The sequence below is a fragment of the Dipteris shenzhenensis genome, chromosome 1 (assembly GCF_047967505.1).
Source record: "Dipteris shenzhenensis isolate YYH24624 ecotype China chromosome 1, Dip_SZ_1.0, whole genome shotgun sequence".
In the NCBI taxonomy this organism is placed as follows: domain Eukaryota; kingdom Viridiplantae; phylum Streptophyta; class Polypodiopsida; order Gleicheniales; family Dipteridaceae; genus Dipteris; species Dipteris shenzhenensis.
Window position 1 is genome coordinate 20791854 of NC_141596.1, and position 24383 is coordinate 20816236.

General features: G+C 43.0%; 1 protein-coding gene across 3 annotated transcripts in view; it reads left to right on the forward strand.

Moving 5' to 3' along the window:
- PHYLLO (2-oxoglutarate decarboxylase/hydro-lyase/magnesium ion-binding protein) overlaps positions 1 to 24383 on the forward strand; it is a 247108-nt gene that overhangs the window by 72714 nt on the left and 150011 nt on the right. For all 3 annotated transcript variants that reach the window (XM_087373141.1, XM_087373148.1, XM_087373156.1), the window contains 4 exons: positions 5415 to 5533; positions 5803 to 5860; positions 6159 to 6269; positions 6384 to 6468. In XM_087373141.1, coding sequence (XP_087229267.1) covers positions 5415 to 5533; positions 5803 to 5860; positions 6159 to 6269; positions 6384 to 6468 — 373 coding nt within the window. The remainder of the gene's footprint in view (positions 1 to 5414; positions 5534 to 5802; positions 5861 to 6158; positions 6270 to 6383; positions 6469 to 24383) is intronic.

A 24383-nucleotide genomic window follows, 5' to 3' on the forward strand; every position in this document is an offset into this window, starting at 1 on the left:
AGAAAAGCGGTCTTGATGTCAAGTTCGTGCACTTGCCAATGATGATGGGCTGCAATTGCAATGACACATCGAATGGTAGTAATCCTGGATGTGGGAGCAAATGTCTCCTCAAAGTCAATGCCTTGTTGTTGGGCATACCCTTTTGCAACAAGACGGGCTTTGTATCGATCTATGTTGCCATTAGGTTTCCTTTTTAATTTGTAGACCCACCGCGTTCCAATGGCATGCTTGCCAGGTGGGAGATCTACTAATTCCGATGTGTCATTTTTGGCAATAGATTGTAACTCAGCTTTCATTGCATCCATCCACTCTTTGCTGTCAAAAGCATCTTTATGGCACAAAGGCTCTTCATTGCAAGGTGTAGCAAGGAGTGCAAACTCAAGAAAGTGACCATGCTGTCTATTCCCTGATCTTGTTCGGGCAGCAAAAGGCTGATCTTGTTTGCCGTCCCTCAATGTATCCAGAAGCCATCTGGGAACTTGCCTTTGCTGTCTATTGACAGCTCTTTCTTCAATGACTGCATCATGAATGGGATCATTCTGTGCCGGAAGAGTAACCTGCAAATCAGCATTAGGGTGTGGCTGATTATTGCTTAGTGGAGGGCCTGCAGGAGGCTCATGTTGCTTCTCAAAATCCTCTTCTGTTGATGGCAGAGGCAACCAAGATTCAAAGCCATCAAACATGTCAATATCTGGCTTTGCTTTGCAGTCCACAAGAGGAGAAGCTGAATGTTCAGCAAAGATCACATCTCTACTGACAATAATCTTCCCAGTATTTGGTTGATATAACCGATACCCTCTGCTCTTTTGGCTGTAACCAATGAATATGCATTTGATTGCCTTGTCATCAAGCTTATGTCTCAGCTGAGATGGTACATGAACAAATGCAAGAGACCCAAAAACTTTCATGTGTGAAAGTGAAGGCTTCCTGCCTTTCCATACTTCATAAGGTGTGATAGTCTTTAATGCCCGTGTAGGTGATCTATTCAGCACATAGTTGGCACACATTACTGCATCAAGCCAAAATTTATTGGGCAAAGACTTGGCCTTAAGCATGCATCTGGCCATCTCCATTGTGGACTTGTTTTTTCTTTCAGAAACAGGATTCTGCTGAGGAGTGTAAGTAGTAGTGCATGAGTGAATAATGCCCCGTGAGGATAGAAATGCATCAAACTCCTTTGACATATATTCACCCCCCCTATCTGTGTTGAGGGTGACAAGCTTGCATCCTGATTCATTCTCAACCATATTCAGCCATCTCTGAAAGCATAAGAAAACTTCAGATTTGGCCTTTAAAGGATATACCCAGCAATACCTTGTGAAATCATCAATGAGAGTCATGAAATACTTGTATCCTCCAATGGCATTTGTCCTCATTGGCCATAGACATCACTATGTACTAGCTGCAATTTCCTTTGTGAGAGTTTTGGACAATTCTTTTGAAAAGGAAATCGATGCATCTTACCCAAAAGACAACCCTCACACATATGTTTGGAAACTGTGTGAGTTTGAGGTACATCATTTGCCATCTGCTGTGAATGTAGCTTTGCAAGAGCTCTATAATTGAGATGGCCCATTCCCTCATGCCAAAGATGAGTTTCAGCAAGCTATGAATCTGAAATAGCCAATGCTTCAATAGAAAGTGCAGCTAAATGATGATCAAGGTGATAAATCCCTTTTTGCAAAGTGCCAGTGAGAACTATGGCATTGTCATCGCGAAGATCATATACTAGGCATCTGTAGCCATAAAAAATTACTATGAAACCTGAAGTAGCAATTGCTGAAATTGAAATCAAGTTGACTTCAATGCCAGGCACGGAAAGAACATTTGTCAGAGTGATAGAATGGCTGGAAATGGATGTGAGCTGCACATCTCCAATTCCTTTTACAGCATATGAAGCATTATTAGCACACGTAACAGTCCCCCCTCGAGGTGCATCAGCTAGAGAATGAAACAATTGTATGCAAGATGTGACATGCTTGGAAGCACCACTACTGCGTAGAGGAATTGCAGCTGCTATGCGCAGATTTTGGCTTGCCCATAGGCTTGGAAGCCTTGCCTCTTCCTGTCCGCTGTGATTCAAATGCATGAGTAGGAATAATGGCTTGACTGTTAGCTCTACTTTGCTCTTCTTGCAAAAGCAAAGTAACTAGCTGGTCAAAAGAATAGTGGTCTGGATCACCCATGGCCAGTAATTGAAGGGTTGTAGCAAACCCTTGATATGTATCTGGCAGTCCATTCAATGTGGTACTGACAAGCTGTGAATTTGGCACCACCTCATCAATGTTGGCAAGCTGTTCCATGAGGTCTTTGACCTTTGCCAAATTTGCATCCATTGACTCACCTTCATTCATATTCACTTCCTGTGATTGCCTTCTCAAATATGCAACACGAGCTTCATTGCGTATCCGATAGAGAGAAGCCAATTTATCCCAAGCATCCTTTGCTGTCTTGCAAGACCGGATGTGTGGAATAATGATTCTCTTGCATGATAAAGCAATGCATGAATGTGCATTTGCATCTCTTGCATCCCATCTTGACTGTTCTTGAGTTGGAAGAGCAGCAGCAGGAGTGCTAGAGGAAGAGGCATTAGGAGGAGTACCACCTGCAGAAGGACCAGCAGTAGAAACAACCACTGTAGCATTGGCTGGCCTCAGATCAGCCCAGAAACAATATTCCACGAATGCTTTGCAACAAGAATATGTATTATGAGATAAGACCACATCGGATAGTTGGTGCCATCCAACTTATCATCTTCACGAAGAACTCCAAATAAATCTTGATTGTTCCCAGCCATAGCAACTGTGATAACCTGTAAAAGACCTGAAAAACCAAACGCCTCAAGGCTATCACTGCAAAAAGCTGGCTGTCCCAAAAATGACAGCAAATATCTGCAAATTTCTGACCCAAATCAAAGGGCAAATGCAGATCTGACCCAAATGTGATTGTGACAGGCAATGTTCACTGCAAAAACAGCAAATTTGGCAAAAGTCCCAAATTTATTGAGGGCAAATAGGCCAAAAAGAGGGCAAATGTAGAAAAGCCCCAAATTTTGCTGAAATTTTTGCAAATGTGACCCAATGTATGCAAATCTCACCCAATGTCCTGCAAATGTAACTGAATGTCCTGCAATCTGACCCAATGTACTGCAATTTAAACAAGAAATTGCAGACTAAATCCCAAAACTCGAATATTCTTGCAAGAAATTGCAATCAAAGGAGGTGAAAGGAAATGAAAGCCCCAAATTTTCCAATGTCCTGCAAAAGCCCCAAAAATTGTGGTGAAATTGTACGGAATACCCAGATCAAGTACAAGCTGTACGATCAGCTGTACGATCAGCTACTGAAGGTACGTGTGTACGGGAAGCTAGTACAAGCTGCTGACGACTGATCTGTAGGTACGGTGCAAGTACCTTGCACCGTGTTCCTACGTAGGTACAACTATATGGTGAAAGTACCTTGTACGACGAACTGAAGGTACCTTGTACGGCGAACTTTGTACGGTACGACGTATTGAATAGCGCGATGTACGGATGAAGTACGGCGCAGAGTACGGTACACGTACGGAATAGCGCAGAGTACGGCGACGACGCAGAGTACGGCGGGGTGTACGGGTGACGACGGATGTACGGCGACCCTCGATGCAGATGTACGACGGGCATAAAGGAATCTGTACGAAACTCCGTACAATCGTACGGGTTGTACGGATGGAGCGTAGACTCTTGAAATCTGTGCGTGATGCAGATCTGGAGGCAGGGGAACTGGTCCAGTAGCGCTCTGATACCACTGAAGGTACGAAACGAAGAGAGAGAGAGAGAGAGTGCATGTACAAGACGAGTCGATAGAGCAGTCACGTCAAATTTTAGATAAAAATGAAGAAACACAAGTACAAAGTACTTGTACCTAGACCTAGGACTAAGTGTCCAAGGTGTCACATAGGACTAAGTGTCCTATGTGGCCTAGTAGGCACTAACACTATAAGTGCCTACACTTATGCCTACAAGGCACATACCATGGCCTATAGGGCATCACTAGAACCACCAGAAGATGGCCTACAATCTCCCTTGGATGTTGTAGTATTCAGGGATTGCATTTGAACATACTCCTCTGTCTCCCTGTGTCAGAAAGAGTATAGAGCCTTAGTCCTATGACGTCCCGCCTCAATCTATAATCTGTGGGATGAAGTCCCGAGGTAGAAAGCTCCATCATTGAGCTCTTATGTTGCCTTTTTAACCTGCTTCTTGTCCTTCGGTGAAAGTGTAATTTGGGAGTCAACTTTGTTTTCATTTGGCTAGACACCAAGGAGATCAATTATCAATGAGAGCACTGAGGTACAAACTACTAGCCCCACAAGAAGAAAGGAAAGGAAAAGGGGCAGGGGGGGAAAGAAAGGGAAAGGGAAAGGAAAAGGAAAAAGAGAGGAAAGGGAAGGGGAAAGGAGAGCAAAAGGAAAGGAAAGGAAGGAAAAGAAGGGAAGGGAAGGGAAAGGGGAGTGGGCATATGAAAGGGAATGGGAGTGGGAAAGAGTGTGGAAATGAGAGGGGAAGTGAATGTGAATGAGAAAGGAAAAGAGTATGTAAAGGAGGGATGAAAAGGAGGAATAGACTGCTGGAGAAGACGAGTGGGGAAAGGCAGGCCCAAAGGGCTATCTTGGACAGCCAACAAATGCCTGCTGCAGATTGGCTCTCTGTATGACTGTTAGAATAGCCCTTGATGACAGGATAAGCACGGATCAAGGGCCCAACAGGTCTGGCAAACTTGGAACAGGAGAAGGCATTGCCAGTAGTAAGGAAACCCGGAAGACAGGTGACGAGAAGGCGGAAGGAGATAAGAAAAGCCTGCTGATATTGCAGATGCGGGAAGAGCCAGAAGCCCAGACCCGTGAACTGACTGCTTTGCGGCTGAGAAAACCGACTGGGAGGGAGGGGAAAGAGTAGCTCATCGAACCAGGGACTCAGTGGTCACAAGTAACTTCCATAGCTTGAGACAGTATTTGTCATTGTACTATAGACATTTGCCATCTATAACTCTTGAAGCCCATTCTGTTTTTTCTGTGATCAGCTATGTGTGAATGACTGTAAGTATGTTGGTGACATCAACAATGCATATATTTCAACATAGGTTTGTCATGTTTAAAGTTAAACTAATCTTAGTGCTCTGAAAAGACTCTATCTCAGCACGCACATCTAGTCAGGAAGATGACTCAAGAGACTGAGATGAATGATTAGACTAGTCCAGTATATGATATTGAAAAGCTTTTTTCCCATTTTGAAATCTTCTGACGTTGGAATGATTGGTTGGGTCAGGATATCATTTTACAAGAGAATATGTCTGGACACTGAAGCAAGTTTGAATTCTAGGTTAAGATTTATCGATTTCTTACAGAGATGGTCTGTTGGGTTATGGTTCTGACAGCCAGAACGCCTTTTCTACAAAGACAGGCTTAAGGTGTTTAGTGAAGCAGTGGCAGCGACCCGTGCACGTGGCATCACCGAAAGTAAAGATTTTCAATCAAGCATTGATCTACTTCTTAGGTTTTGCCTCTTGTTTTGATCTCTGTAAGCATCATAACAGTCTTAAGTTAGGTGTCTATAGTCAGTGGTTTCTTTTAACAAAATCTTTATTCATGACAGAGGGATATACGAAGAGTAATGCCTGCAAGGCACACATCTGGCAATAAATCTTCTTAAAGATGCCACAAATTGTATAAGCCATAGGGGAAAAAAATCAATGCAGAAAAAAGAAATTACAGCTAGTTCTTTAAATTGCATTCCAGTAATATTGTAAAACAATCTGATGGCAGTACAAAGGACCATACAGAATTCGATATTGTTATGGAGAGTGTCAAGCGACAATTAGAGGTGAGTTTGTCACGTTACTAACATTTCTCATAAATCATTGGCATAAGTTTCTTTATATTTTTACAATTAAAAGAGATTACAGGGCTGACGGTCATTTCCCTCATGGCTTTACATTGTGAATTGGGATACACAAAATCATTGCAATGTCAAGATTTCAACTGATCAACCTTGCAAATGTTCCTGTTTGGACCATGCTCTTTATAGGATGGAGATTCTATCACTTAATTGAATTTATGACTGATTATGAGATGTAAATTGCATTAAATGTCGTTGGATGCTTGCCTATTACTTTCCACAGATGGTCTGCAAGGATGTGGAAGTAAAGTCCTACAAAAGTCTTATCAAACAGGCTAATGTGCAGCATCTATATGGCCGTTTGGTTGGAGAACTCTCTGACTGTGATAGTGAAGTATGCTCACTCTTCCCTGTCATATTTCTGAAAAGCTAAGGTTAAAGTTGCTTTTGATTACTGTTTGCCTACCCGGCCATGGCTTTTAAAGCTACCTTAATAACCCTTGTGTAGCTGGATTTATTATCGGTTCTGCATCCAACTCCAGCAGTATGTGGACAACCTCAAGGACTCGCGAAAAGGTTTCTTAGTGAAGCAGGTTAGTCATCTGTGGAATCCTTCTAGCAGATTTGCAGTCTGCTGTCTTTTTTTACCTATCGTTGTATTGTCTAGGTCTGTCTACCAGGGCATGCAAATTGGAAAAGCTAAATAGCTATACTCGCTCAGAATTTGTGGATGAAAGTAATTGAATATTGCCTTTCTTAGTAATCAATGAATCAGGGACTGATATAGAGGCACAAGAAGCGAACCTAACTTGAGAAGTTATGGTAAGGCAACTGCTATTTTATCAGGGTTTTGCTTGTCTTAGCATCCTACCACTTTTGTTTAAAGTGGGTTAAAGTTCAGGATTAGTGGTCTAACCTGAAGGGCTCTTCTGCGTTGCTTGCAATTAGCTTGACTAACACATGTTGGTTTTCTTATCGTGTCTCATTTCTCTTGCCTTTGTGCATGTGTTCCTTACACTTTTCTCATAAGTAGTCATGTTCTGGACTGACTTTGGTTTTATATTTCTTAGTGAATGAAATGAAAGTCTGAGAAAATTAAAAAACCTGGTAAGAATGAGGACTGTGGCTGAAAATGCCACATCATTGTGATGGTCTCAGAAATGAAAAGACAGCCCCTCCACTCACTGAGAAAAATTGTCCTCTTTGCAGATGCAGACCTTGCATCCTTGACCAAATAACCATCTAATATCTGTCCAGATACTGGCATGGTACGAGCTGGGTGGACCTAGGTGCCATCAATAGCCTGTGTGCATCTAATCTCCCAGAAATTGTCCACTAATGCATGTGTAGGCGTGTGCTGAGAGACAAGGATGACATGAAGTCGACAAACTGTACACAATGGTGCGGAACCATGGTAGCCTGAGAGCAGTCTTGACTCATAAAAACACTTGAGGCCCAGCAAGTGAAACCCAGGCCCACTGAAGTAATGAACAAAGGGGAGAAGCAAAATCTGCCCACAAGCTTTGCTGTCCTGATCCTAATGTTCCAGGCATATGTTGCTCTCAAAGAGGCAGTGCTAAATACACTCATCAGCTGGATAAGCATCGTGGACAAGAGGGATCAGCTTCAAAATACTGCTCCATAGATTTACTGTAATTCCTCCATAAATTGACAGCCAGAAGAAGACAGTGACGTTCCTATCCTCGAGGGATTCCTAGTACCTCATCCAAAATGCTCTCTATCTCTCCAAAGTGATGTGAAAGCTCTTTTTTGGCATTGCTGACGACAAAGTCAAAGAAAAATCCCCTTTTGCTGAGAGCACCCTTTACCTATCAATGGTACCATCTATGAAGAACCACACTTTTCGAAAATGCAAATGTGTGCAATGCATGCAGAATTTGAATGCCGATTGGCCCTCCAATGGGGAAGAGCGCCCTCGTGAGAGTACTTGTTTCTTTTTCGACCTACATGCAAGGTGGGAGAGAGATGACGGATGAATGCAATGTGGTAGAGAGAATGCTACGTGAGATTTCCAATGAAAGGGTGATACCCTTTCATTAATGTCCCTTGAGATCACTCAAGTTCCATCTTCCCATTTACACCTACCCTTATCCTATGACCCATGCACCTACCATTCAATGCACTCTAATGCACCCTTTCCCTTTCCTATTGCCCCTAGGACCTAGACACGCGTGTGCACATCTTTATTACTAATCATTGGCCAATGTTACATAGTTTTGGCGGTACTATTTACACCGCTTGATCGATCATAAATACAAACATATAACCGCACCATCAAATTGGCGCCTAACAATAATAAGGTTCTAATGACTATTAATTAACTAAATAATCATTTCTCTTGTCATGACACTCCCTCCTGCTTGAATGAGCAGAAGTCCTCTTCTGGATTATTGCTTGTCTCTTCCTCTTATGTGCACTTTCTCTTGTTACTCCTGCCATTGCATCGCCTCTTTGTAATCTGCGAGTATTTGTGGAAAATCTGTAAAGAACTCTTCTTCCATCCATTGTGCATCACTAGCTGGCTGGTTTTTAAACTTCAGTAAATACATAGATCTCTTCTTTCCACGAGTACTCTTCTCTTTATGGTACACGATCTGTTCCGGAGTAAGAACTGCAGTCCCATCTTCAAGTTCAGGTTCTTCTTGATGCTGAGTATCCAAAAACGCAGAAGTATCGCCATGGTATCTCTTCAAATTGCTCACATGAAAGATGTTCTTCATATGCTAGTGGGCTGGTAACTTCAGCTCATACGCTCTGGATCCTTCTTCTGGATATAAAGCTGCTGAAATCTGAAATGGACTATAAAACTTCGGTGCTAGCTTGACATGTTTTGTACTTCCTCTCACTGACTTGATTTTTCTTTTATCAATCTTCAATAAAACCCAATCATCCTTGTAATAAACTTCTTTTCTTTTTTTATTGGCTGCCTTGGATCGTTGAACCTGGGCCCTCTTAATATGTTCTTTTACCTGCTCAATAACCTGTGACATATCCTCAGCAAACTGGTCAGCAGCAAAAATGCGCTCCCCCAAGTGTGTTATTGGAGTGGGTAAACATTGCCCATAGATGATTTCAAATGGGGCTTTCTTGGTGGAAGTATGTACAGTGTTATTATGTCAAACACTCTCCTATTCTAGACTCTACTGCAGATCACGGGAGCAGCACCATGAATCACCTCCCAGCCAATTCTTGTTAAGGCTAGCAAGCAGACAGAGATCTTCGTTCCAGAAATTCACGTGAATAGTTTCCTTCTCTTCTCTCTCTAGCCTCAACAAGCCCCAATTCCCTAGATAGATCTAGATGCCACATGTCGTCCATATAGGGCCTTCCTAATGCAACATTTCACCCCTCTCTTGGGATGCATTAAATCCCTTGTCCCTAGGCACAATCTTTGCACTAGGCCCTTGCTTAGATCTACCTAGTCTGGTGCTATCAGCCCTCACCTAGGACCTTGACATTAAATTTCTCCCGATCATTTACATGAAGCGCAAACACATATATTACAGAGATAGATCCTTTAAGGGAAATGTCGACTGATTCTTCCGAGGTCATGCTACCTCGGCTAGAGCATAACAATCCTTCCCTCTTCAGACATCAGCGTCCTCGATGATAAAGTCTGGGAACACTCTCCGCAAATGATATATGGATTCCCAGGTAGCTTCGGATAGAGGCTGACCATGCCATGCAACCAACACCGTGGGTATCTTCCGATTTCGTATTTGCATTGCTCCTCGGTCCAGGATTCTTGTTGGTTTGTGCCTTGCAATATCCTCTATCTCCTGAAACAAAACCACACCTTCGATTAGTGAGTCACCAGTATGTAAAAATTTCTTTAAGCGCGAAACATGAAAAACCGGGTGCACCTTACACCCCTGTGGCAATTCTAATTTATAGGCTACACTGCCTATTCTCTTTAGAATTAACCACGGCCCACAGTATCGAGGTGATAACTTAGCACACTCTCCTGAAGTCAACGACTTCGAGTGCGAAGGAACTCTGAGAAAAACTTTTTCTCCTTCCTTAAATACTCTTATAGACCGGTTTTCATCCGCATATACCTTGGCTCTATCCATAGTCTGGCGGATATAAGCTCTCGCAAGTGCTAGCATCTCCCGCATCTGAACTACAAAGTTTGCGGCACTAGGCACTTTCTGAGGTACTCCAACTATAGTTGGATTGGCTGGTCTATAACCATAGTTCAGCTCAAACGGACTGAACCCGGTAGAGGAATGTTTTCTATCATTGTAGGCAAACTCCAACAATGGCAACCACTTGTCCCACGTATGTTGCCTCAATGACACATATGCTCTCAGCATATCCTCGAAAGTTTGGTTGACTCTCTCCGTTTGACCATTCGTCTCAGGATGATCCCCACTACTCATTCCCAACTCAGTCCTTAGTGTCTCAAATACCGCTGTCCAAAAATGACCGGTAAATCTGACATCTCTGTTTGACACTATGGATCTAGGCAATCCATGCAGACGAAATATATGTCTAATGAACAAATCCGCCACTTGCGGGGCAGTAACAGACTCTCTAGTCGGAATGAAGTGAGCCATCTTGGTTAGACGATCAACCACCACAAGGATAGAATCATACCCCCCTTGTGTCGTAGGCAGCCCTACAATAAAGTCCATGGAAATGCTCTCCCACTTACTTAGTGGTATTTCCAAGGGTTATAAAAGTCCGGGTGGCTTCACCCGCTCGGCCTTGCTTACCTGACACGAGAAACACCGTGTCACATATTCATGAATATGCTTTTGGTCAAAAGAAATCTCGTTTCACGAGATCATATGTCTTCTCGACCCTTGGATGTCCCGCACACGGGCTATCATGGCACTGCCGAATGACTCTCTGCCTGAGATCATTCTGACTAGGTACTACAACCTTGCCATTCCTAACTAGCATACCATCCCTTATGATATATCTTGCATAAGTTTGGCCTTTTCTGGATGCCAGGTCATCCTTTTCTCTTTCCCTGGGTTTTAACACATGAGCTTTAGGCCACAAGCTCTGGACAAACTCATCCACTTTTTGAGTTTCTCTTATCTCGGTCATTAGAGCACTCTCTAATACCGTGAAACTCAGGTTGTGCATAATGCGAGACAACGCATTGGGCACCTTATTATCTTTTCCTCTTTGGTACCGAATCGTTAGATTAAACTCCTGCATGAGCTCTGCCCACCTAGCTTGGCGGCTCCTTAAGTTAGGCTGTTTACAAAAATGTTTCAGAGTATCATGATCCACATCCACATAAAACTCTGAACCATACAAGTAATGCCTCCATGTTTTCAAAGCATGGATAACAGCATACAACTCCAATTCATGAGTTGGCCAATTCCTTTGAGAGGGAGAAAGCTTCTTGCTTTCAAAGGCTACTGGCCTTCGCTCTTGAAGGAGAACTGCTCCTACCGCAATGCCACTTGCATCGGCTTCTAGGAACAACGGTTTCTGAGGATCAACTATTTTTAACACCGGTCCTGTGACCACAGCTTGTTTTATGGCGTTAAAACTTTCTTGTTGATTATGTCCCCCAATAAAAGGTACTTTATCTGAGGTCAGATCAGTCAATGGCGATACTATTCCGGAATATCCTTTGATATGCCGTCTATAAAACTGGACAAATCCCAAGAATGATCGCAACGTGGCCAGACTCTGAGGGATTGGCCAAGTCAGTATCGCAGCCACTTTCTTCGGATCCATTTCTACCCTCTGTGGAGTAATTATGAACCCTAAATATTTAAGCCTAACCATACACAGTATAGTTTTCTTTTTATTTACATAAAGACTGGCTTTCCTGAAAGTACTGAACACTACTCTTAAGTGTTCATGATGCTCAGTAAGACTTTTACTGAATATTAGGATATCATCAATAAAATGTGCTACGAACTTTCCGATCTACGGACGTAGTAAATCGCTCATAAGCATGACGAATGTCGCTGGAGCATTGGTAAGTCCGAAGGGCATTACCAAAAACTCATAATGACCAAACCTGCTTCTAAAAGCGGTTTTATGCACATCCTCGGCTCTAATCCGGATCTGATGGTAGCCACACTTAAGATCTATCTTACTGAAAATCACGGCTCCATGTAATGCATCTAGCAAATCATCAATCCGAGCCATCGGATATCTGTGCTTAACAGTGATATTATTCAATGCTCTGTAATCTATACAGAGGCGAAACGTATCATCCTTTTTCTTCTTTAATATCACTGGCGAAGCAAAAGGTGAGAAATTTGGTTGAATCTGCCTCAACTTGAGGTATTCTTCCAGTTGTCTGCGCACCTTCGCCTCTTCAATAAAACTCATTCTATAGGGAGGACTATTTACAGGTTCTGCCCCCGGGATCAGATCAATCTTATGTTGAACTTTCTGCTCTGGAGGTAACCCATAAGGTAGTTCATCCCTAAAACATACAGAGAACTCCTTTGTTATAAGATTAGCCAGCTTGGCCATCTCACCACTTTGCGTAACATCAGCCGGCTCTACCGATGCTGTGCAAAGGAATAAAAACTCTACTTGAGCTTTTCGGATTTCCATTACGAAAACCAACGGTCCTTGAGGTATATCTTTTTCACCTCGCAAGACATAAAGCATATCATTCATCTTGAATTGATATACGTGCTTTTTCCAATCAATGGCTGGATTCTTCTTAGAATGCCACGCCATACCTAGGGCTATATCTGCATGAGTAAGCTTGGTCATTTCAAAATCAAGCTTCTCAGCATAGTCCTGAATCCGAAGCTCCAACTGGGTAACCCTTTGGTCCCATACTTCAGTTGAACTTCCATCTGCCATCCTGACTGTATACGCATAGTCAGATGGACTTGTCTTTAATTTCGGCCTCTTCACGAGGTTGGAGTTAATCACATTGTGAGTTGACGCTGAGTCAAACAACGCAATGACATCATGATTGGCCACTTGTCCTTTCATTTTAATTAACTCCGTATCATTAAAGGCTGTATACCCCGTTGCTGCGGGCTTAGATAGGATGTTATCAGGTGCACTCGTCACTAGCTTAGCAACAGATACACATAACAAACAAGGTACTAACCTCTGAGAAGATCCTGCTAGCTGAATTTGCATCTCTTCCGCTCTGGGACTTCCCTCCATCTCCACGTCGCACTCTGAGATCACCATCTCAGCCATCCGACGATCTTTGTTACGTGGACAATCCTTCCACTGATGAGGTTGAAGGCAACAAAAGCATAAGCCTTCTCTCCTCGCTTTTTTCCTTTGTTCTGGGTTTAAGGGAGACTTAGACCAAGCCCTGGCTGCCATTGGGGTTACTTTCCTTTTCACTCCAATGGTGGTACGTGGTTTAGGAGTTTCAGCCGGTCTCGCCTGCTTGGCTTGACCACTCGGTTGCGAACCACTCCCTCTACTAACCCACTTCTTCTTAAACCCAGATTTCTTCGGATACCCATACTGGGTTCTGATCTGTGCAAACCCACTTGGTTTGCTACCCTTGGCATCCTCATAGTTCAGGGCTATAGCTATTGCATCATCTAACGTGTTCGCGTACTTAGCCCGAACTTCCATTTTTATTCGATCATTCAATCCAAATATGAAATCTTTCACTTGGATTGATTGAGGCAGGGGTTCATCAACCTTCATTACTCTCTCGAAACTTATCAGTGTATTCTGCCATTGATAAATTTCTCTGACGAAGGTTCCTATATTAATCCCAAGCTTGGGATGCTTCGTCAGGAGGTAAGAAGTGTTTCCTGAACTCTCTTTTAAACCCCTACCAGGTAGTGGATGCTATACCATCTTTTTGTTGTTTAATCCACCACTGATCTGCTGCCTCACTGAACATGTGGGTGGCCTCGCGGATCTTCTTGATGTCATTTCTGATTTCACAAATGGCGAACGCCTCGTCCCATTTGTGTAACCAGGTCTCAATGACATCGGAGCTACGGTCGTTCATCCGACCAGAATACTTTTCCGGTCTGTAATTGGCAATATTTGGCACTTTAGCCTTCCTAGGCTCGATCGTATGGACACTAGACTCCAGTTCCATTGGAGCCTTTCCCTTCTCCTCTCGAGAAGGTCTGGCAGACATACTATGTATCGCTCTCCTAAGTTCGGACTGTCCTGCATTGGCCTGTAATTGCTGCGCTAACAAGTGTTGCAAGGCATCCTCCAGCAATGCAATCCTGCCAGCTAAAGTATGAGCTACTGGGCGCGATCCCTGCTGGGTCGGTCGGACTCCTGATTCACCAGCGTCCCTCCTGGAAGCTCCTTCTTCTGCTTCCATTCCGTTCAATGGGTGTCTTGTTTTGTTTTGTTTTTTTTTAAAATAAATATAAATAAACACCTCTAGAAACTGTATTTACAGGCTGATACAATTCAGTGTACTAACAGTCTGGCACAATTCCCTATACTAGGGAATTCCTGCAATTCCACATGCACACTGACTAGGCATTTGATATAAGTATAACCCAAATAGCGCTTTTCCCTTTACTAGGGAAGCTCCTGCAACAAACTCTGACTGAAGCACCCAGGCATATCCTCAAGCATAATCTGTCCTTGCTATAACATCATAAACTGCGACCTCTGCTAAAACCACAGAAGTCTAACTGCTTCTGACAAAACAAGAATAACGAAAACCAAAAGGGAAAATAGATAAAGTGCTCCCTGGAAACTCCCCGCAACTTGCAGCCTGCACGTACGGCCTGCTCTTAGATCTTGATCGTCAACCTGTCGCCTGGCCTCATAGTCTCACAAGTCATCCGTAATCTCTGACTGTATATGCGCCAGGGAAGCAGTCGACAGTTGTTACCAACAGCTCTCCACGGGTTTCTCTATGCACCGAATAGCCTTCAGCAAGGTCACCTCGACACAGCAGCGACACCTTCTACCGACCAGCGAGTTGCAGTCAGCCACGTAACATGTCGAAGGCGAATCGCTCCCACGAAACAGTCAACAAGCCTCTGCCCACGAACTCCTGGCGTCAACGGAGAAGACGGCCAGATCCACTTCTGTTGAAAAACGCACATGCATCATACGCCCACGCCGATCCTTGTTAACCTGCGCTCGAGCTTCGACACTTGCGTGTCCATTCCATTACCTTCCCTTGGGCTTCCTATTTATCTGGTCAGCCACCAAGTACCGATGTCGAAGGACCATCCAGAAACCTTCCGCTCCAACACAGCTTCACCGCGTGCGTGTCCCGCTCCTAATTCATGGACGTCGGAGGTTACTAGCCGCTCCACCTGTACTCCAGACACGATTCAGAAGCCTCCGTCCGTCGTAGATAACGTCCGAATTCGTCGAATGCCCGCATGGGATTTCCGTCAAGGTAGTCCACGCCAAACGATACGTAGGCCAATTGTCTGTCGTCACCACGTAGCACCACCAGTCAGTCCGTCGATTTGGCGCTCAGGTCGTTCGACGATCCCACTCTATCCTTCCATCCCCTTCATAGCCACGCTCTGATACCAATTGTCAAACACTCTCCTATTCTAGACTCTACTGCAAATCACGGGAGGAGCACCATGAATCACCTCCCAGCCAATTCTTGTTAAGGCTAGCAAGTAGACAGAGATCTTCGTTTCAAAAATTCACATGAATCATTTCCTTCTCTTCTCTCTCTAGCCTCAACAAGCCCCAATTCCCTAGATAGATCTAGATGCCACATGTCGTCCATATAGGGCTTTCCTAATGCAACATTTCACCCCTCTTGGGATGCATTAAATTCCTTGCCCCTAGGCACAATCTTTGCACTAGGCCCTTGGCCTTAGATCTACCTAGTCTGGTGCTATCAGCCCTCACCTAGGACCTTGACATTAAATCCCTCCCGATCATTTACATGAAGCGCAAACACATATATTACAGAGATAGATCCTTTAAGGGAAATGCCGATTGATTCTTCCGAGGTCATGCTACCTCGGCTAGAGCGTAACATATTATAAGCAAACTCTAACATGAGTAAGAACTCTGGCCACCTTCTAGGTTGGTCATGGACATAAGCTTGAAGTAAAGTAATTATGGTTTGATTGGCATTCTTACTTTGTCCATCTCCTTGAGGATGTAAGGCTGTAGTAAATTTCAGTTTGGTTCCGAGATTCTCTAATAGGGCTGTCCAAAAGCTGCTAATGAAACGGCCATCATTATCGGATACAATGGATTTTGGTAACCCCTGTAACCTAAAGATTTCCCTAATGAATAACCTTGCTATTTTAGGAGCAGACAACTTTTTTTTACAGGGAATAAAATGAGCTTGTTTACTCAGCGTATCTATAACAGTTCTAATTTGCTCAAACTGACCAACCTTGGGGAAGTCGGACACAAAATCCATTGTAATGTGTTTCCACCTTTCCGAGGGAATAGGCAAAGGCCGTAAAAGACCAGCAGTCTTACTTGTGTAAGATTTAATGCGCTAACATACGTCACATTGTTGAACAAAGGTCGAAACTTCTTTGCGAAGTTTAGGCCAATGGAAGTATCTCTCAATATTGTCAATGGTCCCTCTAATGCCTCTACGTCCAGAATATGGACTCGCATGTAACTCACTCATGACTAGATACCGAAATGTTTTGGGTACACATATGGCACGTCCCAAAAATAAGTATCCATCCACGATGGAATAAGCCTCTAAATCCCCGACCTCATTACGCTGAATCTTCCCATAAATGTCAGCGAAGTCCTCGTCTAAAGGATAAGCTTCAACCATTGCTCCTAATGATTTCTCCTTAATCACAGAAACGTGATTAACTTGGGGCCGCCTACTCAAAGCATCAACTACTAAATTCTCCTTTCTTGGCTGATATTCAATATTTGGTTGCCCAAAAGATTGAATATATTCAGCCCATTTGATTTGCCTTGAAGAGACAATGGGTTGAGAAAACAAGTGCTTGATACTTTGATGGTCAGTCTTAATCTTGAAAGCAGAACCATATAAATAATGCTTCCATAACTTTAGAGCATGAATGACTGCCAATAACTCCTTCTCATACGTGATATATTTCAATTCAGCCCCTTGAAGTTTGCTACTCTCATAAGCAATGGGATGCCCTCCTTGCATCAACACTGCTCCAATCGAGGTACCACTTGCATCCGTACATACAACAAAGAACTCTTTGTCCATGTCCGGAAGTGTTAACACTGGTGCAGTCACCAATGTTCTCTTAAGCTCCTCAAAAGCTACTTGGTGAACCTCTCTCCACTCATACAAGAAGTGCTTCTTCAACAAATCTGTTAGTGGGGAAGCAAGACGTGTAAAATTCTTAATGAATCTACGATAATAACTACGCATTCCTCTCAGCTCATGTATGTTTTTGGGTATTGGGCATTGGCATTCAATTATGGCCTTGACCTTTTTAGGGTCAACCCGAATTCCCTCAGCAGACACAATGTGTCCCAAATACTCTATTTCTGTCTTGAAAAACTCTCTCTTCTTGGTATTTAGGAACAATCGATCCTTCCTTAGGAGCTCCATCACCTTAGCAAGGTGATCCTTATGCTCTTCCTCATTTTGGCTGAAAACTAAAATGTCATAAAAAAAGACTATGACAAATTTTCCCAAGTAGGGTCGCAAAACCCTTCTCATCAGCCTACTAAAAGTGGATGGAGCATTAGTTAGGCCAAAAGACATGACCAAAAACTCATAATGTCCAGCGAGAGTGTGAAAAGCAGTCTTATGTTCATCCCCAGCTTTCATACGAAGTTGAAGATAACCAGATTTCAAATCCAATTTGCTAAAAACTTTAGCACCTTTAAGCATATCCAATAAATCATCCACTCTTAGAACCTTCTTAACCAATAATACAGGTGCTCCAAATGGAGAACTGCTTGGTGAATCAGGCCTTTTTGCAACAGATCTTCAATTGGTTTTTCTACCTCCTCCATTTCTATCCTGTTCATCCTGTATGGGGCTCTATATGGAGGAGAAGCTCCTCGCTCTAAGTCTATGGCATGATCATCTTCTCTCTCCATAGGCAATTCGAATGAGTCATCTCTTGAAAATCGATCCTCATAAGCTCTAAGGAACTCATTTCTCTTTTGATCTTCTTTTGAGATATGAAGATCTCGTGAATCCTGTATATACACAAGATTACAATCTACCCCTCTTTTTACCAATCTTTTCACTTGGGTAGGAGTAATCAAGGGAATTGTATACATGTCCCGATCCCCAACGATCCTTATGTACAAAGCAACAATGATGAGTATGAGGATGAATAGCAGGGTTAAAATCATACTGCCATGGTTTACCTAGAATCATGTCAACGTCTTGTAAAGGGGCTACTAGAAAATCCCTTCGATCTCTATATTTTTGTATACGAAAAGGAATATTCCGTACTATGGATGTGTCTTCTTCATTGTGTCCTGTAAAAGCTCTTGAAAGCGACATGTTTTTTATAGATTCTGGTTTAAGATGGAGTAATTTTGCCAATCTATCACTTACTAAGTCATAATTACATCCATCATCTAGGAGAACCACTATTTGCTGTCCATTCACGAATCCATACACCTTAAAAAGATCATGAGGCCCAAAGGTATTGGCTGAATGGACAGCATTCACTATTGGCTCAATAGTCACAATAGATTTCGAGGGTGACAAGGTAGAAGCCTCACCCTCCTGCTTGGATGCCAAAGCAAATGAGGGACAGCCTCACCCTGCTGCTTGGATGCCAAAGCAAATTCGTCTTGGCAATCTTAGCCAAGAGAACGGGACACTTATGCCATACGTGCCCTGGCTTATGTTTCTTACACCCGAAACATTTTCCTTCCTTAATCAACTTCCTAGAAGGAAATGGCACCCATCCAGGACGTGATTGGCTGTTCACATTCCTTACAAGAGCTTTACCCTTCCCTTTATTATTCTTAAACCCGTTTGGTTTCCTAAAAGTGGGGATATTGTCGGTCTTAGATGATGACCCATCCTCCTTATTGAAGGGTTTACGAGGATTCAATTTCCTCTCGGCTATTTCAGCCAGCTTAGTTAGGTCCTTAAGCGTGGTCGGGTTAAACATTTCAACCTCGTACCTTACTTTTGGGCTTAAAGCTGCTAAATACTTCTTTCTCCTATCTTCCTCACTCTTTTCGGGTAACTCTAGAGAGAGTTCCCAAAATCTGGCTGTAAAATCTGCATTACTCTCATTATCGAACTGCCTAAACCTCTCCCAACGAAAGGTTAGGTTCTCTTCATGCCTCGGTGGCATGAAAGTGGGTTTCAGTTGCTCCACGAATTTAGCCCATTCATGAATAGGCTCTTTTCCTGTTTGTGACAAGGACCACCACATTAGAGCATCCTTCTGCAGAAGCAATGTGGCAAGAGCAAGCTTCTCTTGCTCGGTCTTGTATTGATGGGCAAACTATAGCTCAAAATGGCGAATCCAATTGAGGATTTTGTCAGCCTTCCTTGCCCCATCATATTTGGGGAACTCAATTCTCTCTCGTGGTTGGAATTCGGGTCTCTTAGAAGGGGTACTCAACTCTTCATCCCCGAAGTTTAAAGTCCTCTTAGTCCCTAATCTTGTCATAATGGACTGCTCAATCATATTGCTAAGCTGGAAAATCAGCTTATCAACAGGAGTCTCCTCTCTTCCTCTTGCACTTGGATTATAATCCATGTGTTCTGGGTTTTGAGTTGAAGGCGTGAACTCATCACCTTGTTCTTGGCTGGTCTCATTTCTTGTTTCATTACGAAAGGAGAACTCCCTATCAAGAGGTTCTTGAAGGAGAGACTGCTGTAAATCTATTTGTGGGTTATCATACTCAAGATGTGTATAACTCTCACCTAATCTATTCTCTTCAAGAGGGGGTGAAGGTGTTCTTTCTCTCTCTCCTTGGGGTAATGGAGGAAAAGGAATAAGTTTTTTGTTATATGTCCCTTCCCCTTCCATTCTTTGCTTTTAGTAATACAAGAGACAAAATGTCTTGCTGTAATTAAAAAAAAAAGAGGTTTATTTTACAGCAAAAGTCAAGTGTTGTAGAGTTGGTGGTACTTATCCGACTCCCGCTTCGTTTGTGTTGAGAAGACACTTAAAATGACCTTTTTTCCCTTCTCTTTCAAGCTTTTCTTCTTGTATTTCTGCTGTAAACTGGTACGCTCCGTTTGGGCTACTCATTTTGAGCGGATTGGAGCTCTAGATACCGTTATAGGGGGTACTTGATGGGTGGATTCCGATCCGACTTTCCATTGGGGAGAACGGGGGATCCCTTTTCCTCACGGTTTAAGGATTTTAAGGGTACATTCACATGTGGGGGGGGGGGGGTTGGGGGGGGGGGGAATTCACCTCGTGAGGACACCCCGTTCACCATTCAAGACCAGAAATTTCAGAAAAATCCCTTGTCTCAAAACCTCGGAGATCGGTCGGTCGTGATCCTCTTCAGCATCTTCTCCCGCAACTTCTCTTGCGACTTCCGTCGTCCGCAACTGTCGCCCTCTTCTCGTCCCGCTCGTGGATCGTCACCGCTCTGATACCAAATGTGAAGAACCACACTTTTGGAAAATGCAAATGTGTGCAATGCATGCAGAATTTGAATGCCGATTGGCCCTCCAATGGGAAAGAGCGCCCTCGTGAGAGTACTTGTTTCTTTTTCGACCTACATGCAAGGTGGGAGAGAGATGACGGATGAATGCAATGTGGTAGAGAGAATGCTACGTGAGATTTCCAATGAAAGGGTGATACCCTTTCATTAATGTCCCTTGAGATCACTCAAGTTCCATCTTCCCATTTACACCTACCCTATGACCCATGCACCTACCATTCAATGCACTCTAATGCACCCTTTCCCTTTCCTATTGCGCCTAGGACCTAGACACATGTGTGCACATCTTTATTACTAATCATTGGCCAATGTTACATGGTTTTGGCGGTACTATTTACACCGCTTGATCGATCATAAATACAAACATATAACCGCACCATCAAATTGGCCCCTAACAATAATAAGGTTCTAATGACTATTAATTAACTAAATAATCATTTCTCTTGTCATGACACCATCAAATTTTCTCTGCTCTTGTACACCCACTTTGTCGCAAAGGCTTTGTTTCCAATGGGCAAATCCATTGTTTTTCTGGATAGAATCCAATTCTTACTTCATTTCTCTTGTCCAATGCTCATTCATCTTTCTTTCTTTCTCATCCACTGCTCATTGTCTTGAGCATCTTCAAAACTCTCAGGTTCTTATGTATCACAGAGTGAACTCATCCAAGTTAATCAGCATAATTCCTCCTCCTGTTTCTGTTCAACCACCTGGGACTATTCTAGCTTCTTCCGAAGCCGATCTCGCCTCTCTGAGAATCTCTTCAACATCATCATGTGTGATAGGCTGATCCTGGACCTAGTTGGGAGCATCCAAGGGCTTTTGTGCATCAACATGTGCTGGCTATGGTTGCTGATCTTCTACTGGCTGTTCTGAAGTCCCACTCAATGGCTAGTGGATATACAAGGTAGAAGAAAGATAAGGTTGTATTTACAATAGTGTTTTGATATTTTATAAGAGAAAACAATCCTGGATTATGAACAGTTAAAGCCGCCTGAAAGCAGCAAGGGAAAGCTGTATATAGCCACGAAATGTGAAGGGGATGAGAAAGTAGATAAACATCACGGTGCCGCCAGCTCCTATTCTCTTGATGAGTTCAGAGATTTCTGTCCATGTATCGACATTGTTTTGATTATGGATTATGCTTTTTTTTGGGGGGTATTCGACATGGGTGTAGAGGCTCCACCCCTCATTGCATTGTAATAGGTTATTTTAATTTCATAGACCCTTTGGTCTTCTGAAAACTTTTGATAAACTTTCATTCTTTTTCTTTCTTTCACCACCATGCGACAAATCACACACATACTTGTAATAAACTTTCTTTCTTTTTCTTTTCACCACCATGCAACAGATCACACACACACTCTTTTTTCTTTTTATGGGGACAAATCACTCACACACACACTGTTTTTTTTTTTGGTAAAATCCAGTGCGCTGTATTTATATTGTCATAACTTTACAAGAGGGGAAGTCTCCAAGAATGGAGAGTATCCCACAGATCAGAAGCATAAAAAGAAAAGCTCAATGCAAGATGCATGCATATCACCCTCATGGCAGGCATCATATAAAGATTGCCGCAATGAGGCTCTAAAAGATTCATATGACTTTTGAAACTGGCGGCCCAAGTATCCAAATTGTGCTCTTCCCAGATTGTCCAAAGAGCTCAATATCTCACCCATGAGAGAAAGAGTGAGTATTGAGATAAAGGCCTTTTAAATCTGCCAAATAGCCAAAAATGTTTCCCAAATATGTGACTTGGGAAACGGAGGCGAAGATGATCTGAAATTTTCCCAAGGAGATTCCGAGTAGACGGGCAATGCCAAAGCAAATGAGGGACAGTCTCTGAAGGAGCGTGACACCGTAAACAGGTGGGTGGTGCAATGTGACGTTTGGCAAGTGTGATTCCCACCGACAATGTGCCAGTCATGCATCTCCAAAGAAAGAGTCTTTGTTTCAAAGGCATTTTGCACCTCCATAATAGTCGGAGATTCTTCCGCCACCATGAAAGGGGCTGCCTGATATGCCATAGAGTATTAGCATATTGATGAATCCAAGGGGCAGGTTGAAGAAGCTTGTAGACTTTGTTGGAGGTCAAAACAGGCAGAGGAATAGGACGAGAGCATGTAGCAGAGGGGTACAATTGCCAATCCATAAGCCTGTTTGTGTCAGCCGCAGGGGGAATAGGTAGAAAAGAATGCAAGAGATCAGCAATTTTCTTCCATATCAATCTGTGATGCATTCCCAAAGCATAAGAGGCAGTGGCCTGAGGAAAAGATAAGACATGGCCGTGATCATCTACCACATCATTGATGTATCTAATTCCCAATTTCATGAGAACCGGTTCCTTTAAAGCAAGTGGAATGTCAAAGATGGCACTCCAATGAATACTTTCTTTCCTCATTGAGTTTGTCCCTGGAGTTTGTCCCCGAATGATTATCAGGAGCCCATTTGACTTTAGAAAGCACTTGTTTCCAGTCCAATATCAGAGCAGTAGAGAAAGGGCATCCAGGAATCTTCCCTACAAATCTCCCAATGACAACCTCCCAATGATCAATAGTCCAATGGCCATAAGCAGTTGTCCTCATGTTGACACACATGGATGCGATCATACAAGTCCATGGCTGTTTTTGACGGAAAAAGGTATGGAGCATAGTCGCCTTCCTTGCAAGTACATGATATCTGATATTCAGAACATTAAGTCCTCCATGCATCCTAGGGGAACATACCATTTCCATCTTCAGCAGTCTCAATGCTTTCACAGCAGTTTTTGTCTTCCATAACAGCTCCATAGCTTGAGACATAAAGGCTGAGATATCTCTGGAGGACCAATGTAACAAAGGCAAAAAGAACTGAACATAAGACATTACAATAGACTGTACTATTCTGAGCCTGACATGAAGTGGCCAAGTAGAAATTTTCCAATATTCCAATTTATGTTGAAGTCTTTGGAAGATCCAGTTTAGCTGCTGCTTCCTGGTAATATGCCATCCTATAGGATATCCCAAATGCCTGACTACATCTTTGGAATGCACTATCTGACCAGGCCAGAGAATAGAATGCCAGTTACATTGTTTCAGTGGAAGCAATTTGGATTTGTCAAAGTTGACATGCAATCCCGCTGCTAATCCATACAATGATAATGTGGTCATAAGCATGCTGACTTCCCGAGGAGAGTTTTGTGGCATAAAGAAGGAATCATCAGCGTATGCCTGTGCCAAAAAAGATGCTGCCCCAGGGATTTTAAGACCAGTCATCCGTCCTGTGCTTGTAAGATGATCAAGATACATCAATAGGGGATGAGTCGCAATGGCATAGAAAAGAGCACTAACGGGGCAGCCCTGTCGGACTGATCTACCCAATATCCATGACCGAGATAGATGACTTCCGAGAATGCACTGGGAAGTAGATCCAGAATAAAGCCAATAAATTGCATTTGCTATCTTGGGACCAAAACCCAGCTTTGTCATGGTTTGAGAGATAAACTCCCATTGTACAGTGTCACATGCCTTAGTAATATCTACCTGCAATATGAGCACATCTTGATTCGAGTACTTTGCATATTCAATTGCAGTCAATGCATTGCAGATATTGTCATAGATTTGTCTTCGCGGCACAAACCCATACTGATGAGGATGAAGGCCCGCATTCAGTATCCCATGAAGCCTATACACGATCATTTTGGCAATGAGTTTGTAAACTACAGGCATCAAAGTAATAGGCCTCCAATCTGACATATGATCACAGAGATTTTTTTTGGGCACAAGTTTAATTATGCCATGCTTCCAAAGGTGTGGCAGGCAACATTGATCATTTGTAATAGAACATCTTTCAAATCATCCCAAAAAGAAATATAAAATTCCACCGTAAGACCATCCCAGCCAGGGGACTTGTATTTGCCAAGATGGGACAATGCATTATCAAGTTCCGTATCAGTAAAAGGTCTCTCAAATAAAAGAGCATCATCCATTTCCACTATCCCAGAAACATA